Source organism: Erpetoichthys calabaricus, chromosome 15 (assembly GCF_900747795.2).
Source record: "Erpetoichthys calabaricus chromosome 15, fErpCal1.3, whole genome shotgun sequence".
In the NCBI taxonomy this organism is placed as follows: domain Eukaryota; kingdom Metazoa; phylum Chordata; class Cladistia; order Polypteriformes; family Polypteridae; genus Erpetoichthys; species Erpetoichthys calabaricus.
The window spans coordinates 63,077,209-63,103,018 of record NC_041408.2 but is presented as its reverse complement, the minus strand read 5'-3'; the positions used below and the strand labels follow the sequence as shown (position 1 = coordinate 63,103,018).

Here is a 25,810-nt window from a genome sequence, read left to right as displayed (position 1 = left end):
AACTGATGCATTGAAAGTTTTAAAAATTATGTTTTTTAATATAAAAAATATCCATTTATTTGTCGCTTGCTATAACATCTTATTAATAATGAAAAACGGTGGGTCTAACATGATTTGTCTTGTGATCTTTACATCTTTTAAACCTAATGTCAATAATGGTGTGCACACTTTTGATATTCACTGTACTTTTATCACACAGTGTTTAAACGTAAACTTGCATGTCTAAAGAGTTGCCTTTTCAGGGTTTACTCACAAGTTGTACCTCACTGGAAAAATTAAAAATCTCCTGCTTTTGGAAAAAACACATCTCCTTGCAAGGCATTTAATGTACTGATATGAAACTGCAGTTAAGCAATATGCTGCTGTTTTCGGATTTAACGGTGCACTATTCTTATTTTGTTTTTAAATAAAATACAACTTATGTGCGAAATTTGCACTGAGTCTGCGGTGTTTTCTTTTCCGTCCCGATTTGAATGAGGCGAGATGTGCGATCGTTTGTGCCCAGTGATGAACTGGCGCCCCGTACAGGGCTTGTTCTTGTCCTTCGCTTGGTAGTTCGGGGATATGCTCTGGATCCGAGCGGACCTGATATTAAATTGTTCATAAGATATATGGTTGCATACTAACAGAGCGTCTAATTGATGTTCACGTTTGCCAGATTACCGCAATATTTATTTCATAATCATACATATTACTGCGTATTTGCTGGCGTAGAACTTCCATTGGGTTCTGCTGTGATATACACTTCTGAGTAGCAATGACTTTTACACTTGTCCTTCTAACAGCGCAATTGTAATCCATCAAAACTGCAGAATGATATTGAAGCGGGGTGGGGAAGCTGTTCGAGCCAGCGGCAAAATGGAAAAGATACACTTATTCAGGGGTGATCGATCTCGGTAATGCGAAGAGCAGGTTGTGGCGACATATGAGGCTGTTCGAGTTGGAAATTCACACATTTCTACGGCAGCACTTCTCAGCGGCGCTTTTAATCGCTTCACGATCCTCCCATCAGGGAAAAAGCGCGCACCGTAAAACACGGTCTCCCGTTCTCTTCTCTTCTACTCTCCTCTCCGCCCTCGAGTCTCCCTACTGGCTGGGTGCGTTCGGGAGCGCGCCTGCTGTGGGTTGGAGCTGCCGGAGCGCGCGTGAGAGAGAGGGGCGAGCTGTCACGTGACGGCGCCGCGAGCTCAGGCACGGCAGCGACAACCAGTCGAGGCGAGAGCGAGACGGCGGCTTCACTGAAACGCTCAGAGTTTACACTGCGAGAGCTAGCGACAGGAGTGGAGCGCGGGGCTGCCGGCTACGGGAGTGCTCCACACACAGGGACCTGACGGACGGCACAGAACACCCTCGGAAAAGGGAATCTCAAGCCGCCTTACTTGCACTTAGAGACGTCTCTGTGCACGCGCGCACATACAGACAACCTGACAGTTACGGAAAGAGAAAAGGATAAAGGTGCGCATTGTTGAGAGAGTAACTAGTGGATACAACAGTTCACTTAAAGAAGAAACTACCTCCCTCCTTTGCTTACTCAGTGGGTTTATTTAATTTTGTATCCAACTTACATCAAGTTGAACGTAGAAGGAAGGAATTCGATCATACTGGGACTTGGGCGGCGAGGAGCCTGAAAAGGACTGGATCGCTTGGGAGGCAGCGGCGGTGCACTGGAGGAGACGGGAGAGGAAGAGACGCAGAGAGAGAAAAGGGGGAGTGTGAAATCACGTCGCTTGCTTTCTGTCCCTGGCCTTCTCTTCAAACTTTTAAAAAAAACATTCAGTATTTATTATTTTGTGCATTTTATATACAGCGATTTGTTTTTCCTATCTTCGGGGCTGTGTTTGTTTTTTCTCCTTTTGGAATATGGTTGGGGAAATGGAAACGAAGGAAAAACCGAAGCCGACCCCTGACTACCTTATGCAGCTTATGAACGATAAGAAATTGATGAGCAGCCTGCCTAACTTCTGTGGGATTTTCAACCACCTCGAAAGACTGTTGGATGAAGGTAAAAGCAACATTCAAACATGAACATATGTACACGGATGATTTGGTTAACTGCGAAGAGAGCGAGAAAATGGGTTGAGAGATGTTGTTAGTTCGCAGAATTAGCGATGATTATATCTTGTGCTGGCGAGCCTCTTTTCACCACTCTGGGTGAGACCCCAATGCATAGGTCGTAATATAAGGGATGTTTTTTTTCATTTCCAGTACTGCAGAATACACATTGCATGGCAGAGGAAATAGGTTGCATAGAACTAGATGTAAATCATCGCAGCGCACAGGCGGTTCCTCATCGGGGCTCTTGTTCTGCTAGATTATCAATTAAAACAGTTTAATGCAAAGCAGCTTGACTGACACAATTGGAAATACTCGACAGACACGACGTAGGCATGTACGTATAGCTATCAGTTTCACGATGCCCGATTTTTGTCTGCCAGTGCCTAAAGGTTTCTTTCCCACAGCAGGACAGGTCCCACTGCGTAGAGTATACAGTAGCGCTGCACCAGTCCAATGAAGTCTGTTAGATTAGTTTAATCTACTTGGTGGATGTTTGTTACCCAGTACTTCAAACCCTTTGGCATTTAGTAGACAGACAGACAGACAGACAGAGAGAAACGTTAGATGCGGATTAGCAAAGTGAGGACTTGTTAAACTACAAATGGTACGGCGATATATTTTTAGTTAAAGATCATAAAGTAGGAATGGCAGTTGTTTTCTCCCCTGTAAGTCATGCATGATTGTCAATAGAAAGTTTCCCTACTGAATTGTTAAAGATTCAGGATGAAATGTAGCTGCAAAAGAACAACGCCATTGTCTGAAAAGTTTACTTTTCAGCGAAAGATATTCTGTATTTGCCCGTTATCTTGAAATATATGGACAAGAGTGGGGATTTCTAGTGATGGGATTCTGCTAGCGGGTAGAAAAAAGGAAAACGTTGGCTCAACTAAAAAAAAAAAGTTTATTTTACTGTATACCAACGTATAACTTAAATAAAGCTCCAGTCAAATAATTTCTGAAGGTAGCAAATTTTATCAAATGATGAATGTTGTTTATGTTCTGATATCAGCCATTCCAATACCGAACGCAAATTACACGTTTAAACTGTTTTTCACAGGATTAACCAATATCACAAACTACGGGCAGTGTGGAGTAAAGATAAACCGGAATATAAAATCCATCTTCAAATTTTCGACCGTTTATTATCTCCGTTTTGTGTGTATGTAATCAATGGGTGTGGATCTAAGTGGGCCAAAACTTTCTGGAATTTTTTGTTGCGTAAAAATGGTAAATTGTCTGCAGATGCCTCTCTTTCGGCACTAGGTGGCTCCGTCTCTTTCGCTTAAACAAATACACGGGGGAGCAATGGGATTACTGGGCTATTAACGGATCTCCGGTAATCTTGTTTAGAAGTGACTTTGATTATCAGAGCGACTCTAAGCAAGTTATTGAAATACTGAACAAAGCTGTCGCCCGAATTATGGCTGATTGAATACATTATTGCACTTATCGACTGAATTCCTTTGCTAAGTAGGAAAAGTCGTGTCATCAGAAAGCAAGTTTAGCGTAGCAAAAGCTCTTCAGTTCTCTCATCGGCTCTGTAGCAAGCGCGCTTATTTTAGTAACCTTTGTCACCATTCTTGTCTATTTGACATAATCAGTAATTTTTGCTGTTACTTGGTGCAACTGGATAATCTTCTTTTACACTTGACAAGTGACACTTAGTGTATATAACTGAATTCTAAAAATAGAAAGGATGTGCTCTACCAGCTGTTATGTACGTCGTACTTTAAACAAAACAGATAAGAAAGTGTTTTTTCCTGTCTGTGAATCTGTCCGTTTTTCCTGCCATTGTTAGCTAAACATTTTTAGAGTCAAAGTTGCAGTCATCCGACTTCTCCTGTTAAGTTTAAACGGAAGCTTAATTTGATTTAGGTTGATTTCACTAAGGGGATGTTTGCGTTTTTTTCAAGATATATAAATTGCAATAATATACCAGTGTCTTTTTTGACAACGCTAATTTTACGTAGCATTTACATTATCTATCTATCTATCTATCTATCTATCTATCTATCTATCTATCTATCTATCTATCTATCTATCTATCTATCTATCTATCTATCTAGTTATTATGTATTAGGGCGACTCCTTTATGTAAGGCGATTTTCAAGGTCAGTATCCATTAAGGTTGTTTACACATGCTGTATTTATGACGATTGGAGCACAGACAGGTTAAATGTCTTGCTCACTGTAACATTGTGTCAGAGACGTGAACTGATCCAACACCTTTGTGGTTTAGAGTTTAATGCTTTTCCCACTACAGTGCCTCAATATGACTAATTTAATTATGCTTAGACAAGTCTTTCATTGTTTAATATGATTTTTGTCTTTTGGCGAAACATTTCTAAAATTAGTGCTTTTTGTTGCACTTTTGCTTTTAAATTGGGTTTGCTGTGCTGTACTCCTTTAGTAGAACCCTTTTTTTTTGACTGTGTCAAAAAATAATCCTTGTTTGATTTTTGCAGTAGATAAGCAGTCCAAGCAGTAGATGTTTTCATGATAACTTTCCTAATACTGTGTTAATAATTTGAGTTATTCCAAAGAACACAATCATTAAAAATGCTAACAGAAATACTTTATTTTCTGTAAATTATCTTGACTTGATATAAAACACATTGACATTGTTAATTAGGAATCAGCTAAGCAGGATAGTAACATAGACTTCACAAGTAGCCCATATTTCCTTTTAGTTTTTTATTTCTTCTTTCAAATGACACAAAAAACATTAATTACAATACAGCAAGAGCTGTTCAGAGTGAGGATATGTTGTGGAGGTCCAAAGACATCCTTTTAAAGTGAGTGCCTTTAAATGTAAAGGAACCAATTTGTTTTCAGATGGGTCATTTTTTTTTTGTAATTTTACTCAGTGAAGATTTGAAAGTATTAAAAAAAAAATTATGCTAGCCCTATGACCTTCAAAGAGCATGCTTGGATTGTAGTGCTACAGGGTGGCCATGGTTACTGCTATATGCTTAACCAGTCACTATTTCATTACTTGACTTTCGCCATTTAAATACTAGCAAAATTTAGTAATATGAATCCCTTCGATTATACAGGTATGCCATATTTAAATGTGGTCTTAGTCATAGCTGAATGTGGCAAAACATTCGCTATATAAATTAAAGGCTTTAACGGCATCTTCCTGTTTTCTGTTCCTGATTTAAGTGTTCATTAGTTATTGCTATGAGCCTTTAGTTGTTTTAAGCAAATTTTAACCATTATTAAATAACCAAGCCACTATCATCCTGTATAATGTAGTAAATGATAGTTTTGAAATATTTGAATTGCTGTTGATTTGAATATAGTCTGTAAGAGCAAAATAACAATTTGAGAGCAGATTTTTTTAAGACTAATGAGGGATGTACTACTACCAGGTAAATTAACTTTTTTTAGTTCAGGTAGACTGATTTTCATTTTGCCAGAATATTACCTCCACCATATTTTACTGTCCATATAACTTTTATGTATAGCTTTATTTAGACCCCCCCCCCCCATTTGATTATGTCATTACAATCCCACTTTGTCATGATCCATTAATTAAAGGTGACTTCTTACCTTCCATGTAAAGTAACTAAGCTCCTTGGTTTGAATGTGTGTCTTTTAAATGAGGAATGCATCGTTTTATTTTTGCTAGGATTTAGTTTAATTTTAGGCTTTGTTTTTTGCAGACAGTTGATCTTTTGTCATTTTGCTCATGTATCCATACTGAGGTGTTTCTGCTGCATTAAGCTTTGCTTTTGCAGCTGTCTTGTCTAGCATTAAGTTGGAAACTGCTGTGTGTGGATCAGCAGCATACTTTACACTGTAAGGACAATGAAACTCAGCAGGCATTTACTGTGAAATGCATAGATAAGACAATGCTGAAAATAGTTTTAGTGAACTGTGCTGTTTCACTTCTGCATTATGTTGTTACATTCTGGCTCATTTACTGTAGACATGCTGTAAAGTAATCTTTTTTTTTTTTTAAACCATTAGTGGCTAAGTTACAGTATATTGAACATAATATAGTATTAGTGTAAAATATGACATGGGGCTGAAGGCTTTGATTTAAGTTGCTTCTTAATATTGTTATCAAAATGATTTTTGTGGCATTAATTGAGTATATGAACTAATTTGTTGTCTGCTGTTAATCAATTAAAGCAAAGCTAAGACTTTACAGATGTTGTATTATTATTATTTTTTTTAATTAAATATATGTTTAGAATTTAAGTGTGTGCTTTGAGTGACAAGCGTCCCTGATCTGAATATCTTTGCAGATGATAGCCTGCTGAATAACACATGCTGTTTGTCTTAAGACAGTAATAAAGGAAATAGATATTGGAGGAAGATCTAGAAAAAGTGAATGATGCAGTCTTTACTCTCTTTGGAAGTTAATAGAAAGTCTGAAATAACTGAGTAATTTTTACAATTAGACATTATTTTATACAGAGAGATGTTGCGGAAGAATGTCAAAAGGTTAAACCTGTTGTTCTTATTAAGTATGGTTTAGTTCGGAATCAGAGCTTAAACTGTACTTGACATATTGTCATCTGTATAATTAAAAAGAATTAACTGTTGGCAAAGCAAAGATACTGTCTGAAATATAAATCTCTTTTCATATTACAGTATGCGTTGTACATGCATTGCTTTCATTTGTTTACTGACTGAAGAACTATATAGTGTTGTAAATTGTGTGTAATGTGTTGCATTGATAGATTTATTCATTTATTATTATTGTATCTTTCTTTCTTATTTTGTCCTACCCCAGAATTCTTTACAAAGAGAATTTACAATGGAGCATCTAAGAAAAGCATACTGTCACTCCATATTATGATTATAATATAACAAAGTCTTTTTCTTTATAGGCAGTTTTAAGGATAGAAAGCTTATTCATCAGTATTGTTATTTCGAGGTACTGTTTTCATGTCTGAGGGTGATAATTTGATTGACTTGATATTGTCAGTTTTGTAAACGTACTAGCATGGAAGTATTTCTGGAGAAGATCATTCCATTTGTATGGAATCGGTAAGTTATATTCTCATAATGCATCTGGTAAATGCCTGTTGCTACCGGGAAAGATTCAGGCTACCTGTGATGTGTTAGTGGATTTAAAAAAATGTTGGCTAGAAGGACATTTATTAAAAGAATGGTTTCACATTTATTGAAAACCAGACTTGCACCTCAATGATTTCTGTCACAAATAATATTACATGATGTTAAAGGCTAATTTGTGTAAGCATAAAGTGGATTGGATTTAATGAATGGTGCATTTCCATCTTTTGTATTTATTATTCCTGCATTCAGACTATTTTGAAAGTAATTAAACATCATTGCTAGGCACTTTTTTAATTGTGCAATTTTTGAAAAATGTACTATTAAAATGCAGAAAATGGACATGTGAATTTGACAGGAGGATAAAATGTTTTTTTATAAATGGCTTGTAATTGTTATAATTTACATGTACAGTATGTTATGGATAGACTGGTTTCAGTAAATTGATTATTTTTCATATTCTTGTGAATGACATGGTTTCTATTGAAACTTGGAAAAGACTGATCATAATAAAAAATCAGAAACATCGATTTTCATTCTTCTAAATATGTATAAAATTGTTCTTTTTAACATGATTTTATATATATATATATATATATATATATATATGTTTGTGTGACTATGCTTACATGCTATATGTTTGTATTGATCTGATTTATTGCTCACGTCTTAATATTTTATTCAACAGTTCATTTGGAATAAAAGAAGTGCATATGTAACAACAGCACAAAATGACATGATACTTCATTTTCCTTTATAAAATATATAAAAGTTATGATTGCTTTATATGCCATATATACCATAGTGATCGGTTATAAATTATTTTAGAAAATATGTAAACTTGCAGGGAATGTCTTGTGTACACACTGATCTTTCAGTTACAGTATTTTCATTTGAAATCCGAGTAAGGCATAAGTATACAGTATGTTGCCATGTAACTCTTGGTCTTTTTATTTAACTGTGACTTAATTAAATTGTTTTTATAATAGAAGTGTAGACAATGCCCTTTAATGGATTTGTGTTTTTATTTCTGAATTGGTAGAAGGAAAAAAAATATATATAATGTACGCTTTTGTCTCCTGTTGTGTGCAACTTTAGTGGCAATGCAATAAAACACTTGCTCTTTTTATTGAGTCCAATATAATAATACTTTCTCATTTAAAGCCTAATTTTCATACAGTGAAATCACTTATAGCCCTAGTTACTTATTCTGTAGCATCTTGACTTTGTGTAATGCTTCCTTTCTGCATCAGTTACTGCATTTACATTTATTCATCAGTATGCACATAATTTTATCAAATACTTTACAGACCTTGCTTGTAATTTGTAAGGATTATGCATACATTTTACTCCTAATGTAACATGTACAGTGTGTAAGTCAACATATTCGGAAATGCCTATTTAAGATTAAAGGGGCATGCTTCTTTTAGAACAGCAGGGATAATTATTGATACATGGTTTAAAATGTTTTGTAATTAGTTTTCAGTATTTCTTTTTCTTTAGAACTCAAGATGATAGAGCAATTCAATTGAAAAATGTTGTAAATACTATAAAATTATTTCTGTTATCTGCTATTCAAAATTCTTCAGGCAGTGTATAATAAATAAAAACAATCACTGACAATGACTTTTTTTTGAACAATTCAATTAACACATAACAGAGTTCTATGTAAATCATCAATTTTTTTGGTTACTTGCAATACAAACACATTGTTCTAAACCTTTCTAAAACATTGAGTAAATAGTTTAACTTAATTCCTTCTGGTGAACCACCAGGAAACACAAATTAGATAAGTGAATTATTGAAGTTTGCTTCAACCTTTTAATGCCTACATTAGGCCTTTTGCCAGTAAATCTATTTTTTTTTATGAATTGGTTACTATTATGATTTTTTTTAATATTGCTTATGCCAGAAGGCGTATTAGTTTCTTTACACCCCTTTGGTGTTGGCCCTTGTAAAATTTCAATAAATTTACAAATGACTAAAACAAACTAATAGGATTTTTTTGTCAGTTTTGGAGAAAAGTTGCTGTTACTGTCAATTTTGCTCCCTCCTCTTGCATGTTCTTTAACTCTTAGTCCCAAATGTTTACATTTCATATATCTATTTCCAGACTTGAATATCATGATCAGGGCCTAATATGGTGGATAAAGAAAGGAATCTGCCCATGGTGGAATGCTGGACCGCCTGACATTGTGCATCTTTTTTTTTTTTTTTGCTGCTTTGAACTGCAGAGTAATACTGTACTTGTAATTTAACAAAACACTACATAGTATAATTCGAGTACTTGCACAATTAAGTAACATAGTCAGCAAGAGAAATGTAAAATTATTTTGAAGGAAGAGTCCAAAAATGATTTAGAAATAATCTTTAATTAATTTATGTAGTTGTCATTTTCCCCACGGCTTATCATAGCTTAAGGTTTTGCAAGAATCTGTGTATACTTGTCTAGGTTTTTAATCTCTTTTTTATTTGTAATTTACATGCATTTTCATGTTTTGTTCTGTTTTCAGTCAAGTATTGCTCTTTGTAAAGTGTCTGCTTTTTAGTGTTGCTGTGTGGGGTGTAATAGGTATGGAAAGTATTTAAATGTACTTCACGAAGATTAATCATACTTGTTTTGAGTCCATACAATGCATGTTAAATTACCACTGATATTCCTAATATTTGTCAGGCTGTTAGCTTGTTCTTATTTAGATGGTAACGTAAAAAAATTGATGTTGCTATGTGGGTGCAGGAATTAAAACTGAAGAATTGTACATTTCATTTGGGTTTTAATGGCATTCATTTCAGATTCCTGAAGCATACAGTAGGTCATAAAATAATAAAAACTGCACACTTAATCGTAGGACATTTTGTTATCTATATCTTCATCATATCTATTCTTGTCTTTTTGGTGCAAGTTGGTGCTAATGAGAGAGTATAGCTAATATCCAGTTAGAGAAACTGTCATCATTGTGTGGAGTTAATTAATATTGTTATGTTTCAAGTTATAATGCTTACAGCCACCTCTGATTAGCATAGGGTGAATATTAGAGTAATTTATCACTCATGCACACCCAAATAGTTAGCATAAAGATGACACTGATGAATTGATTTAGTAGGTGGCCTTTTGGAGACCATTGGCATAATTGTATTGGTGTATGACTGCCTTTTTGAGAATGTAATGCAGTGGTTAACCAGCTACATCTTCTCAATTCAGAATATCATTTTATAAACTAGTTGACAGATGCAACATTGCTTATAGTTTCAAAAAGCACATACTAGAGTGGTCAATTTTGCTAAAACATAGTATTTTCATATCCTGGAATCTTCCTTTTGACTGATTGATTTATTTTATTATTATTTTTATTTAGTGTAATTTTGTTGCTTTGATTGACGAATAATGCTTTGTTTAATTGCTCCATTTCTGATACATCATTGATAAAGAGATTTCATTAAATTATTCACACAACTTCATGGCAAATGTGTTATGCATTGACAACTGTTTTTACTTTTTATTTTATACACAGTATTGCATTTTCCTTTGGGACTACTAGTTTTACAATAATTACTTATTGTGATGAAAACATTTATATTGTACAAGTACAGTGGGCACAGAGTATTGCAATCTTTTACAGTTAAGCATTATAATGACAGTTGTGCTTGGGAAGTTAGCAGATTTGACTAATTTGTTTACTATCAAAATTGCAGTTTCATTGTTTTATAATATGAAGTGAACAATAAAGTAGTTGTTGTGTGCTGGCTAGCTTCTTTTGTTTTATTCATTTTTAAACCAGTTTTATTGTTCTTATTACATTTACTGCTTATTTATATTCAATTATTCCATCCTTCTTAAAATATTTTTGCAGAGTAAAATTAAGAGTCGCCCTTAACTTTGCAAAGGACAGTATAGGTATGTCATTAAGATGAGTTTCAGTAGACTGTCAAAAAAAAAATCAGAATATAATGAGTTAAATCTCTGTGAGGAATTCATTGCAGGATTCCGTACTAAGAGGAGAACTATTTTCTGAATAGCCCAAATCAGTACTATGTCTGTCAGATTACTGAATGAGTCAATGTAGACTTAAAATTAGCACATCTGTGATCTTAAGGGAGATGGGTGGTAATAGATTTCTAGACAAGTTGCAGTTTATCACCTAATTAGCTTAGTTGTAAATAAGCACAAAAGGCTGATTTGATACAATGATTCTAGGTGAAATATGGTGTGGAATTTAGTACAGTAAAGGCTGATGTGATTCTTCAGTCATTTTTATCGATTGTGCTGTAATTTTGTTAGCATATTAGCTTTGTTGCTGAAACAACGTTCTGGTAAACTTTAGCATCATTAACATTATGGCAGTATGTACAGATATGCAAGGTCAGTGCTTATTTACCAAGTTAAAGATTGGTGGAACTGAATTTTTTTTTGCTGGTAGCATATTTTTGAGTGTTGACTGGCTCAAATTACCCAATGAAAATCCAAAAGCTAAAGTGTTGCATGTCTAACTTTATTTTTATTTATTAAGCTTTTTATTTGGATTTGATTTTTAACTGCAATTCCTTTTTGTTAAACGTGTGCACTGTACTTTGCTAGTATTGCTACAAAACATAGACTGACGGTTTATACAGTGGAACCTTGGGTCATGAACGTCTCGGACCACGTACAAATCGGGTTACGACTAAAAAGTTTGCCAAACTTTTGCATCTGTTCACGACCACAAACTCAGGTGAAGAACAAGCCAGTTTGTACGCGCCAATGATTTCTGCACGTGTTCAGTCACTCCCTGTGCATTCCCTGTGCAGCGAGAGAGAGAGCACAAGTGAGCGAGCGAGAGAGAGAGAGCCCAAGCAGGGGTGTTTTGGCCGACACTCGGTGGGGGAGAAGGAAACGGTCGCTCCAGCTGAGCGATCAAGGAACTGGAGTGACCAGAAGTAGTAAGTAAATATTTAGCTTACTATTACACTGTGCATTCTATGGTATAATTAACTATTTTTGTGCTTAAAAATCTTTAAAAAAAATATATATTTACATTCGGCTTGTACGGTCCGGAATGGATTAATTGTATTTACATACAATCCTATGGGGGAAATTACTTCGGGTCACGACCAAATTGGGTTGCGACCAGAGTTTTGGAACGAATTACAGTCGTAATCCGAGGTTCCACTGTATATCAAATTAATTGATATATAAATGATATACTTCTATATTTTTTCATCCAAGAGGGTGGGTTGATGAGTACAACTCCCTTCCAGACACAAGAACTTCTGTAGTGTCTCTGGTTTTTAAATTCTAAGCAAAAACATTCATACCTGAGCTTCCCCAGCTTTCCCACTAGTGAAACCCAGAGAAGAAGAGGAATCTAAACCATCAAAAGAGACAAAGAAACAAATATTGTTATATGCAGTGGTATAACATTTGTTTATAGCCAGCACCTCAAATCTGGTAACTACATGGAGTCTGTGCAACCCTAAATGTAGATGCTGTGCTGAGGCTTTTCCTGTGGAACAACTTTGGGAATTGGCTTTTGAAAATCAAAATGCTTATAATAGTTAATGTGCTAAAGTCTGTGCTGATAAAGCAAAAAAATTGCACTTCAGGTCCCTTCTCTACTTGACGGGACCTGCTCTTGTTTAGTATATATAACTTATCACAATTATGATGTGATAATTATTATTTTTTTGACTAGCTGTAAAAGATGTGAGTTTAGCTATGATGATAATGCTGAATTTATAAGATTAACGCTAATTTACCTTGTTTATCCTGTACTATATCATACTGATATCAGTCAGAATGGAGCACACAGATATGAAAAATAAAAAATAGGTAAGCTGAAACTGTTAGCATACTGGCATAATAAAAAGTTAAATTTACCATGGTAATTATCAAGGAATTCCTGAATGAAAAATGTGTAGCCTTCATTATTGATTCATGAATTATGAATTTTTTGAATAGAGCTAACTAATGGTAGTTCTAGACACTGCCTTGAAAATAAAATCAAGTAAATGAGATAATAAAATGCATTCAAATAATACAAAATCCAAGCAGCTCTTTGTGCATTTTACCCATCATTGGTCTCCCTTGGTGCATTGAGCATGATTGTTAGAGCAGGGTTTGGGGTGATTGAACGCAATCATCAGTGTGGCAGCTTGCCGCAGCCCTCTACCATTACAAACAGTAGAAACTTGTGATCTGCTTGCGGCAGCCCAAGATCCAAAAGTGGGTCATGACCTAGTGGTTGAGAAACACTGTTTTAATATACATATTCAATACACCATCCAAATAAATTGCTTTTTAACTGGGAAAATCTTATTTTCTCATATGTTTTAAAGTATGTTAGATACTGGGAAGATAATGCAAGTTCTTTAAAAAGCCAAATTTCTGTCTTTTTATTGTAATATATTATTAGAATATATATATAAACAGTTGTTAAAAAAAAAAGTTGTTGTTTTCCTTCATATGTGTGGTCCTTGCTTTGTTATATTAGAGAGTGACTTTAAAACCTAATTGGTTAAAGGTGATTGAATAGCAACCTTATTGTTGTTCCTGCAACAATAGTGACCTAACTACATCAGATTAACGGTGATACAGGTATGCATATCCCAGAAAATGAAGGCACTGAGATGATACTTCCTTTAAAAAAAAAAAAAAAAACAAAGAAAAAAAACATAAATTACTTGGTTAAAGTTATGAGCAAGCTGTAATCCACAACTGTCATTTTTTTTTAAATATCAGGTTAAAAAAAATCAAAAATTCTGAACTGTAGTAAGCATGATACAAGTGATCATGTTTAGTCAAAAGAAGGAAGAGTGAAGTAAGTCTATGTCACATTAGATGACTTACCTTTCCAGCAATTTTTTTTTCACTCTTAATTTATATAAACTTACATAATCTTAGCCAGTCCACGGCACACTCCCATGAAGACTATCAACTAATGTGATATACCCAATGACTGAGACCAACTAGTCTGTGACTGTCTAGGATAAAATCAAACCGGTTTGATTTTCTCTTTAGTTGGAGGGTTGGGCTGTGTATGCTAGAGAGCTGACAACCAAATGAAAAAAATGAATACTCATCTGGAACTCCAATGCATAGAATGTAATTATTGGGAATAAGAAACACGTGTTTTGAACCTCACAATTGGAAGAGAAGCTCGTCTGTCAGATGTCTTGTATTTTTCATTCCATAACAGAATGGAAAAAATAAAGGTCAGAGATTGCTGCTGAACTTGCCATAGTTGTTTGCATGTCACCAGCTGCATCAGGTAGCACTCTTGGCTGTCAAAAAAAGAGACCAGCATGACTCTACTGAAAGATTGGTGCTCGGTAAATGTGACATTGGCTGTGATTTTTCAATCGTATAATTTGACTTGGTGAGGTGTCGAGATCACTGACTTCGGTTGGCAAATCTGACATGCCCCACAACAAAAATTTGTATAATGTGCCTTTTGCTTTATTAGAGCAACAGGCTGCTTAAGGAGGTGGTTGTTGTGAGCGACTTACATTCATGCTCTGTTTGCATACTAGAGTTTCACCTCTGTGTGGAGTTAGAATATGTAGCACATCTAAAGCAACTATCAAATATCCACACATTCAAATCGAGGCTAAATTAACTTTCTCAGTCTCTGCATGTTTACAAGCTTCAGTCACAAGTGATTGATATTCTCTTTTATATTTTGTATTTGTACCTTCATTTTCCTGACCCTCTGCTTAGTTGCCAGCCCTGATATTTAGTACTTCCCACCTATTAATGCTTCATCACATTTTATTTTTGTTACCTATTTCAATTTTCTACTGCTAGCATTTCATAGCCAAATCCTTACTCTTTTTTTTATTATTTTGTTATTATTATTACCACGCTTATTTTAACTTCACCTGTTTGTTGTCTGGTATAAAGTTTGTAATCGATATTTAACCCACTTCCTATTGTATAAATGACTTGAAATTTTGCACACATACTCACTTCTGATGACAATACATGAATCAGTTTCACTAATTGATCAATTAATCCATGTTAATTAAGAAATGAAATTTTCATATGAAGAATAAAAATTTCACCAATAGATGCCGCTAGTAACGGATAGAAATATTAAAGGAAGTGTTAAAATATTGATTACAAAATTATACTAAAACAAACCCAAAAATAATATATATATAAAATACTTTTTAAAAACCACGCTTTTATTAAGTTAAAAAGTGTACAAAAAAGTAAAAAATAAGTCTCTCATACATCACTCGTAAAATAAAAGCATGGGTGCTTTTCATCAATCAACATTCAAAAAACACTTCTTAAAATCTTAGCAAAAGCGCCCACCTTTTATTTTACGAGTGATGTACTTTTTAACACACTTTTTAACTTAATATAAGTGTGGTTTTTAAAAAAGTATTTTTTTCTATATATATATAATTTGTTTTTAAGAACATTATAAACTGTACCAGCTGAATAAGCAGTCAGAAATGGCAAGTGGACAAATCAAATGCAAGTGAGAACAACCCAAATTATTTCATTTTTGAGAACACTATACTTTTAAGAATACTTTCTGTGTTGTGAAATTTGTGAATTTGTGTTATTTGATACACAGCTCAAAATAAGCTAACTCTTTCAGGTTAAAAGTCTCATTAGCAACTGTTGGGTAGAAAGTTCTTACCAGACTGTTGCAGTCATCTACATAAGGAACAGCAACAGATACTGTATATGCTCCAAAATTGTATGAAGTGATGTTGCATATTTAAATGCTAGAAAGAAGTGACTTGCAGCTTTACTGATACTTACTTCTTACAGTATCTTGTATGTGATCTAAATTAGCCTTGCATTGAATAGAATGTGCTTAATGTATTTCATCACATCTTACAAAAAGGTTTTGCTGGATTCCAGTTGATTTACCTTTGTTTCATAATAGTGCCCCCATCCTGTTTGGTGTTTTCAATTGTAGAATGCAGACTACATAGTTGTCAGGTCAGCCACTAAACTTAATTATTTCCTAATAGTGGGTCACAGTGAGCTGGAGGGATCCTGGCATTATTAAGCATCTTGACTTCATGACTCAAGACATTAAGAAAAAATCCAGTATGCATGTGGGAAATCTATGTTTATCTTTCCTTTTGTGGAAAAATCTTGATTGAAAGCATTGAATGTGCAGAGATACTCCCTGTCCTTCTGTTGTACCCATCTTCTGTAACACTACAAACCTTATTTTATAGAATATCTTACAAAGAGCACACAAGCACAGGGCAATATTAAAGAACAATCAAAACAGTTGAAGACTATACTAGGTCTGTAAATCTGTGTCACTAAACAGTGAGGGAAATGCTGTGCTATTCTGGCAAATCAAGCAAACAATAACAAATAATATGGCACTAATAAGAACCAAAGTACTATACTTTTCTACTGAACAGACGGACTCTGCAAGTATTACTGTTGATATAAATTCTTTAAACATACCTACCAAATAAAACCTACACAGTTCTTTATAGATGTGGCAAACATTTTAGTCAAATTTGTAATCTGTTTTTCTAACAGTTTTTGTATGAGACACATTAATATGTTTCTGGTAATCGAAATACAGTAATCCCTCCTTGATCGCGGGGGTTGCGTTCCAGAACCCCCCGCGAAAGGTGAAAATCCGCGAAGTAGAAACCATATGTTTACAGTAATCCCTCCACCATCGCGGGGGTTGCATTCCAGAGCCACCCGCGAAATAAGAAAATCTGCGAAGTAGAAACCATATGTTTATATGGTTATTTTTATATTGTCATGCTTGGGTCACAGATTTGCGCAGAAACACAGGAGGTTGTAGAGAAACAGGAACGTTATTCAAACACTGCAAACAAACATTTGTCTCTTTTTCAAAAGTTTAAAATGTGCTCCATGACAAGACAGAGATGACAGTTCTGTCTCACAATTAAAAGAATGCAAACATATCTTCCTCTTCAAAGGAAACAGAGAGTAAAGCAAACAAATCAATAGGGCTGTTTGGCTCTTAAGTATGCGAAGCACCGCCGGTACAAAGCTGTTGAAGGCGGCAGCTCACACCCCCTCCGTCAGGAGCAGAGAGAGAGAGAGAAACAAAGTCAAAAATCAATACGTGCCCTTTGAGCTTTTAAGTATGCGAAGCACCGTGCAGCATACTTAAAAGCTGCACACAGAAGGTAGCAACATGAAGATAATCTTTCAGCATTTTTAGACGAGCGTCCGTATCGTCTAGGTGTGCGAACAGCCCCCCTGCTCACACCCCCCTACGTCAGGAGCACAGATAGTCAGCGCAAGAGAGAGAGAAAGAAAAGTAAGTTGGGTAGCTTCTCAGCCATCTGCCAATAGCGTCCCTTGTATGAAATCAACTGGGCAAACCAACTGAGGAAGCATGTACCAGAAATTAAAAGACCCATTGTCCGCAGAAATCCGCAAACCAGCAAAAAATCCGCGATATATATTTAAATATGCTTACATATAAAATCCGCGATAGAGTGAAGCCGTGAAAGGCGAAGCACGATATAGCGAGGGATCACTGTATATGGTTATTTTTATATTAGCATGCTTGGGTCACAGATTTGCACAGAAACACAGGAGGTTGTAGAGAGACAGGAACTTTATTCAAACACTGCAAACAAACATATGTCTCTTTTTCAAAAGTTTAAACTGTGCTTCATGACAAGACAGAGATGACAGTTCCGTCTCACAATTAAAAGAATGCAAACATATAGTCCTCTTCAAAGAAGTGCGCGTCAGGGGCAGAGAATGTCAGAGAGAGAGAGAAAAAAGCAAACAAAAATCAATAGGGCTGTTTGGCTTTTAAGTATGCAAAGCACCGCCGTATAAAGCAGCTGCAAGGAAGAGAGCAATGTGAAGGTAGTCTTTCAACATTTTTTAGAGGAGCGTCCGTATCTTCTAGGCCAGTGTGCGAACAGCCCCCCTGCTCACACCCCCTCCGTCAGGAGCAGAGAATGTCAGAGAGTGAGAGAGACAGAGAAAAACAAATAATCAAAAATCAATATGTGCCGTTCAATCTTTGAAGTATGCGAAGCACCGTGTGGGAAGCATGTCGCTTGACAAAGCCGGAAGATAGCAATGTGAAGATAATCTTTCAGCATTTTTAGACAAGCGTCCGTATCTTCTAGGCCAGTGTGCGAACAGCCCCCCTGCTCCCACCCCCTCCATCAGGAGCAGAGAATGTCAGAGCAAGAGAGAGAGAAAAGTAAACAATCAAAAATCAATACGTGCTGTTTGATCTTTTAAGTATGCGAAGCACCGTGCAGAAAGCATATTGCTTGACAAAGCAGCCATATGTAAGCCCAGGAAGGATGGCAGCAATGTGAAGGTAATCTTTCAGCGTTTTTTGAGGAGCAGCCATATCCTCTAGGGGTGCGAACAGCCCCCGTGCTCACAATATATTTGAGGAGTTTTATTTAATACATAATACGCGCTCTGGTTGGGTAGCTTCTCAGCCGCCTGCCAATAGCGTCCCTTGTATGAAATCAGCTGGGCAAACCAACTGAGGAAGCATGTACCAGAAATTAAAAGACCCATTGTCCGCAGAAATCCGTGAACCAGCAAAAAATCCGCGATATATATTTAAATATGCTTACATATAAAATCCGCGATAGAGTGAAGCCGTGAAAGTCGAAGCGCCATATAGCGAGGGATTACTGTAAACTGTTCCACAATTTACTTGTAATCTGCTTGTATTTGCAAAGTTAGTGAATGCACTGCCACAGCTTGCCATTTAGCTACTCACTGGTTGTTTTCTTTTATCAGTCCAACATAGTCCGGTTATTTAGACAGTGAGTTGTATAAATATTTGAAAATTGATTAATACAAGTAATGACAGTGTACTGGCTGTCTGTTACCATTGCAAGACCTTTTTAACAAAGGTATAATTCCTTGAATCTCAACAAAATCAATCTTTTTAAAAATTATGCTAATTCATAAACTAGGTTCTCTATACATTTCTTGCTGTTCTTATGGTTATCAGTATGTTACCTCACTAGAAAGCTGAATTTAAAATATTCATTACTAAAACTTTTTTTTCTCTTCTTTAATTCAGGCTTCTGCAGTGATCATTTCTTTATTTAACATGGCATTGCAGCTTCATGTTTAGCTGGGCACTTGTCATTTAGCTGTACAGTAGTTTTCTTGAGTTATTTTTATTGAACTGGTAGACTGACGGCTTCTTGAGAAGCTAAGGCAATTAACACAGCCCAGTAATATGTGGTAGAGGAAATTAAGCATTTGCGATATGTAAAGCATGATAATCCATGGCACATGTAAATACATAGGTGCAGTATTAAAATAAACATAATGTTGTACATCTGCTAGGAATTTTCAAAAATTATTTTTTCTGGAATTAGGAATTTAAAGACCAGAAATAAAAAACAAAAAACTGGGTTTCTGTAATTCTCTAATTTCCTTGGTCAAGTGTAACACTATTCACTTACTACTTTTGGTTAAAAAGAACAAAAAGAAAGCACTCTTTCAGGATATTTATGCATTTTTAAGCTTATTGTATTCTGCTTTCAGTGTTTTTTTTGCATCCATTCAAAAGTATAAATATTAATATTTTATCAAAATATCTTTAAAGATCTACTTAGGTATATAAAAGAAAAATCTTAATAGTTGAATGTTTAAAGCTTTAAAGCTTACTTGTGCAAAGCAGACAGAATATTTTGAGGATGTTGGGAAGAGTCCTACAGATCTGGTTGGATCTCACTATGAAAGCTTTTTAATGACTTGATGAAATTTAATGTTAGATTCAAACAAAATAAGCATAAAGTATCCATTAAAACCTGAAACTATTCCAACACCCATAGGCAAGTACTTACTTCAGAACAAGAGGTCTGAAGAAAAATATTATTCATTGGTATCACACACACACAATATCTTCTATATTGGTAAATCAAAGCATGTAAAATGATGCATTATAAATAGACATAATTAATATAGATGAATAGAGCTTTATTTGTCCCTAGGGAGCAATTTTGTTTTTTTACAGAAGCTCTTTAAATAAATCTGCTCTGTATATATAAAATCCTAAGCCTAAAAGTGCAACGATTGTATGCAACATTTTTTGTCACGCTTTAAATTGGGCTTATTTTAAAACCTACATATATATGTTTGATATCATCATTCTTTTTTTCTTCTTTAAATTATAAACTAAAAAATATCAGAGACTTTGTGCCAAAAGATTTAATCATGCCCAGGGCCGGAAATAAAAGACAAAGAGTAGAACAGCTGCTGTACAGGCTTTTAAATGTTTGAAGCGCCATGTGAGATGCAGTTCACGCAGCACAGCAGCAGCAGCAAGCCAGCAGCTGATCAAGCAAAGAGGAGGTTAAAAAAAAAAAAAAAAACGATTTGTTTCCCATTGTATCACCGTTTAAGAGGGCGTTTCGGAGGAGTGACCGTGTCTTCACAACGCGAGAGGCAGAGACGTGCAGGCTGGAGGTTGGTAAGCGAAGTGAGCAGAGGGGAACCCCCTAGTAAATACATAAATTGATAGATAAATATATGTACACGTATACTGTGATCTGAACACACACCAGAATGATTTGAAAAGAAAGTTTGATTTGGCAGTCACTGTCATAGTGAGACATTCTGCAGGCATATTGATGTTGGCATAAAGGAGCCTTAGTAGCATTTCTTGACACACTTCTACTGAATAATTTGTTGGTTGAAAGACCTCAGTATAAATGTGTCAGAGAGAAGATGTGCAGCATTGTTCATAATGGTACTCGGTTTTGTTTTAATTCTCTCCTTTGGTACTACCTCCAGGGTGTCCAGAGTGTGTTCCATAACTGAGCCTGTCCTTTTAATTAGCTTGTTCATTGGGTGGGCCTCTCTTGAAGTGATATTATTAGCCCAGCCCAGCACACTATAGCATACAAAACCTCACTGGCCTTCATAGAGTTATAGAAAATGTGAAGGATGTTGCTACTCACATTAAAGGAATGCAGTTTTCTAAGAAAAAAGAGCCAGCGCTGCCTTTTCTTATGTAGTTCCTCTGCGTATTGTCCAACCTGTCCTTGACGTGGAACCCCAAGCACTTGTAGGAGTGCACCACCTCAACATCCACCTCCTGAATAGTGACCAGACATACAAGTGAAAGTCAAAAACTGCTTCCTTACTCTTCTTGATGTTAAGATGCAGACATTTCTTTTTGTCCCATTCTTTGTTCTATTCTCTGTCTCACTCCCTTATTGATACAACCCATAAGTGCATCTGAGAATTTCTGCAAGTGTCATGATCTGGTGTTATAGTGTATTTATAGTCTGAGGTGTACAGAGATAAGAGAAAGGGAGACCAGACAGTTCCTTGTGGTACTCCAGTATTGCTCACAACCATATCAGAAACACAATCCTTAAGTCTCATAAACTACGGTCTGTCCAGAAGATATTCCATAATCCAGGATACTATAGGCTCATTCACCTACATATCTCTGAGCTTACCCCTTAACAGGTATGGTTGGATAGTATTGAAGGCACTGGAGAAATCAAAAAACATTGTCACAGTGCTGCCAGCTTTGTCCAGCTGAGAATAAGCCTTGTGGAACAGATAGATAATTGTATCCTCCACTCCTAAATTTGTCCAGTAGGCAAACTGCAGTGGGTCCAGATGGTCTACTGCAAGAGGACTCATACAGTCAGGGACCAGCCTCTGAAAAATCTTCATAATGTGAAACATACGTGGCCTGCAGCAGTTAAAATAGGTAGGTAGCTTAGTCTTTAATTTTGTAAATCTGTTTGAGAAAATGAAGGATACTATTATATTTTGCATAATAGCACCATGCCACAGTTTGCTTCTTCAGTAAAACATTTTTGTTTATTATCTTTATATAGTAATATCCTACCTTGGGCTTTCCATCCAAAAGACTTTTAGTGAAAGATGCCACCGGACTGTAAGAGCACAGCACAATTTGTGTTTCCGTTAGGGCAGGCCATCCATATAAGCCAAGGCAGCCTCTGATGATTCCTTTCCTTATCTTTCAAGAGGTTTTGTGTCTGTGCAGCACTCCTTTTGTGTCTTTAATCACGTCTGTCTTTCTATGTCATGTTGCCTCTGTTTAATGAGCTATTATGTATCCTGCAAGCCAGCTGAGTTAGCTGAAAGGTCTGTGCAAAACATTATGCTGATTATTACAAGTCTTCAAAAATCAAAATAAAAGTTTATTTTACTTAATTAGCTTCCAGTCTGTTAACTTTGCTCTATGAAAAGTACAAATCAAGTACATATTTCTTTTCATCCTTAAATTATAAAGACTATATTTAGTTCAAAATTATTATTCAGATTTGTCAGTGCATGATTTTGACTGCATATTAGAATTTGTTATTAGCTTCAACATATTAAAATCCACAGCAGTGCATAATACTAGTTTGGTATATATGATGAAAATAATTTGGTAGTTTACATTTTTAAATGCATGTTAGGCATATACTTTAGTTACTTAAGTTATTTATAAAAGGCTGTTTGTAGGTATGGTTAACAAAGAACGGCTTCCTTGTACTTGGTGAGATTATGTATTGCAAGCAACAATAGAATTTCCCTTTGCTGATAGAGTTACATGAGATGAAATTCATTTCACTACACTGTTACATCCTTTCTTTCCCTTGGTTTAAAAATGTTTCAGTAGTTTTGCTGTCCTTGTAACAGAAGAGACATGTAGTGTTTTTTGTATTTGCTGTTTGCACTTTTTATTGCCTGGTGGATCTCAAACACTGTCACAAAAGCCTACTCAATACATTACCAGCCTCTGAGATCATTGGCACATGGCAAATAAAGCAACATCTTCTTTTGTGCTTTTTTTCTCAAGCATCATTGCATCAGTCTGGCATAGCGCTAAGGCACAAGGTGACACAATTGTTGCTCTGGCTAATGAATGAAGCTGCTTGACATGCCCTCATTTGCAGGTCATAGTGACTAGTGATTTGGTCATCGGTAAAGTCTAGAAGCTTGTAGCTTTGCTTCCATCTTATGGTATTTCTCAGTTTTGTTTAATTCAGAAGAAGGTCATTGTCACTTTTCAGAATTATCTTTACCTAATTTCTTAAAAAGCACATTCAGTTTTCTGTCTGACTTTCCTGGTGGTCCCAAAATTGCAACATCCAGATCTAGCCAGATTATTTTTGCAGATATATCCAGGGCCTATCCCAGGTCTGTTCACAGTGGGCAGTGCTATTAACACCTTCAATAGGAGTTTCTTAGGGAGCTTCCTAACTATATCTCACCTGGCTTCTCTCAGTCTAGACAAGTAATGGTTCCACTCTAAGGTGCTTCCATATTGTTGAGCTCCTTACTTTCCTCATGTTCACATGCATTGTGAGCAGAGATGCCCTGTGGAGAATCCTTATTTCTGCTGCAGATATTTGAAACAGACTTACATTTGCTGGTAAACTGAAAGCTTGGTGTGAGGTTATGTATCGTTCTTTACCACCATGGTCATGAAGCACCTACTACTCTTCCTGCATTGACTCTTCTTAGAAAGGACCATGATCTTAAATTTGGAGGTGCTAATTGTTATCCTGATAGTGTTACAGTCTGTTGCACACAACACATCACAGTCTGATGAATCTATGAGGACATTATCTGTAAACAGTGGAAACATAATACTAGTGGCCCAGGAACCATTTCACTTTTTTAGCATCATCCATCAGATATTACCGAATATTTAGATAAGATCAGAAAACAAAATGACCCTCAAATGTCTGTGCAAGAACAAAGAATGGGCACACTCTTTGATAGCCAGGCTATGTTCTATATTGCAGTATCTGAACTTCAACTATTGTGTAAAGTCTCCAGCAAAGGATTTTTAAGAGTAAACTGATTAACTTGTTGTCTGTCGTTCATAAATTGTCAATTTTTTCTTCTGCCTGAATGTCTATGTAACCTTCTAAACATCATTCTCTATGGCCTCAACAAACTTTCCTGAAAAAAACTTTAGTTATAGAGGCTGCCTTTTTTTCTTTTGTTTCTTAAAATGTCTTTTGGTAGCTCAGATCAAATTCGTAGACCCTCTTGCTATCATGTTAACTTGACAGCTTCTCTTGCTATTGACCAGGAGAAAATTCTAAAGTTGCTGTCATGATAGAGGTCTGCTACCTTTTATCAAGAACTGTTTGCATCTGTCTCTATTGCTGAAGTCTTGAACAAGATCTGTTCACTTTATGTTTCTAGCCTCCTATAAGATGCATGAGAAACTTTTACAGAGACCCGAATTTAACTTGTCCCAAACAGTTTACTCCAGCTGCCTACATTAGTTGGGTTTTCTAAGTGAGATATTTTGCTCAGCTGAGAAAACTAATTACTATGTTTTGGTCATTTGAAAGTTAAGCATGTCTCTATTCCTGTGTGTCCAGAATTTATGCCTACCACTCTGAGGACAGGCCCTAGGGTCTCAGTATTCCAGTGATTCGATCAGACTTAATATAGTGTTATGAGCTTTCTTTTTGTGGCCCTTCCCCTTAATCCAGCTTGTCATGGCATGACCCTTCTATGTGTACAAGGCTTCTGACAACGTAGTTCTAAGAGTCATTGAGGCACATTTGGCCCTCCGTCACACAGACTATAGGAAGGATTCTTTAAGATATTCAAGTCAGAAATATAATAAATTGGCAAAAAAGTATTTTCAAGGAACACATGTTGCATGGGATTTTCTGAATTTGTTTTTTGCAATTGTTGGTTTTTTGTTTTCTCTGTTCAGAAGATATAATACATAAAGATAATATTTGGTATCATAAGAGATTGTTTTATGTGTTAATTTAAATTTCTTTCTCAATATCAGTCTTTTAAAACCTGCTTTGCATTACTTTTATAGGAGCAGTCATGTAACACATTATTGCCTTTATATAAGCTGTGGATGTCCATATTGTTACTAAAAGATTAAGTGAAATAGGTTTGGTTTTAAATAAACAGTGTCACTAGGAAGTGTGCTAAACCCTATCAGATCTGAGATATTATTGAAGCAAAACAGACTGAAAGTATATTAGGTTACATTCACTATTAACAACAAATTATAAGCCATATTTGTTGGTTCATGCATTAAGAAAACCTGTCTTTGCACATAAAACTGAATGCAACAAAGGAAAATGTGTCAAATTCTACTCCTACATAGGGTAGTCTGGGCTTTTATTAATTTACTGTGTGGGTGGTGAATAGCAGAAATAAAAAAAAATAATGTAAGTGCATAGTTTGTGTATGAAATATGTAGACAGTTTCTAAGTAACTAGAGGTGATTAATTTTCTTGATCTTGCATGTAATTTTGCTTTTTTCTGATCTATTTTTCATAAATGAATTATACTAAGGAAATTAAATTTTCTTTCCTTTTTGAGATCAATAGTCTATTCATCTCCTCCTGTAAACTGCATTTCATTACAGAGGGCAACACTGAACTGAATCTAACCTGCCAGGCTTTGGGAAAATGACATTTTAGATGGTAGGGCAGATAATTTTATGGCCTGGGGGCCATTTAGGTTCTTAAGATCACTACTGTACAATATACAATATATAAAATCCATATGTACATACCTGTATTGTTATTGCAGTTTAACTGTTGAACCTCACCTTTCTTGAAAATGGAATTTTAGCAAGTGTTTTTATTTCAAGTTTTTTTCTCCATTCATTGTTAAGTAATATACCAAAAAGTCAAATTATTGTCACTCGCTTTTGAAGACTTTTGTTATTTGTTAATTGGTTCTCCTTTATTCCTCAGGTGAATTAAATACATTGTTTTTAATGTACTTTGTCCATTTCTTTGAATA

The 25,810-nt window shown here is 35.6% G+C and overlaps 1 protein-coding gene across 6 annotated transcripts in view; it reads left to right on the top strand.

Moving 5' to 3' along the window:
• The first annotated feature begins 1,162 nt into the window (after positions 1–1,162).
• Positions 1,163–25,810, top strand: part of LOC114666111 (protein quaking) — a 1,435,209-nt gene continuing 1,410,561 nt past the window's right edge. For 3 of the 6 annotated variants that reach the window (XR_007933560.1, XR_007933559.1, XR_007933558.1), the window contains exon 1: positions 1,164–2,002. Coding sequence is in view for 1 of the 6 variants with exons in the window: in XM_028820846.2 (XP_028676679.2) it covers positions 1,861–2,002 (142 nt within the window). In the remaining 5 variants the exon portion in view is untranslated. Of the gene's footprint in view, positions 2,003–25,810 lie in introns of all 6 variants that reach the window. The other 3 variants (XR_007933561.1, XM_028820846.2, XR_007933562.1) reach the window with 2 other exon arrangements.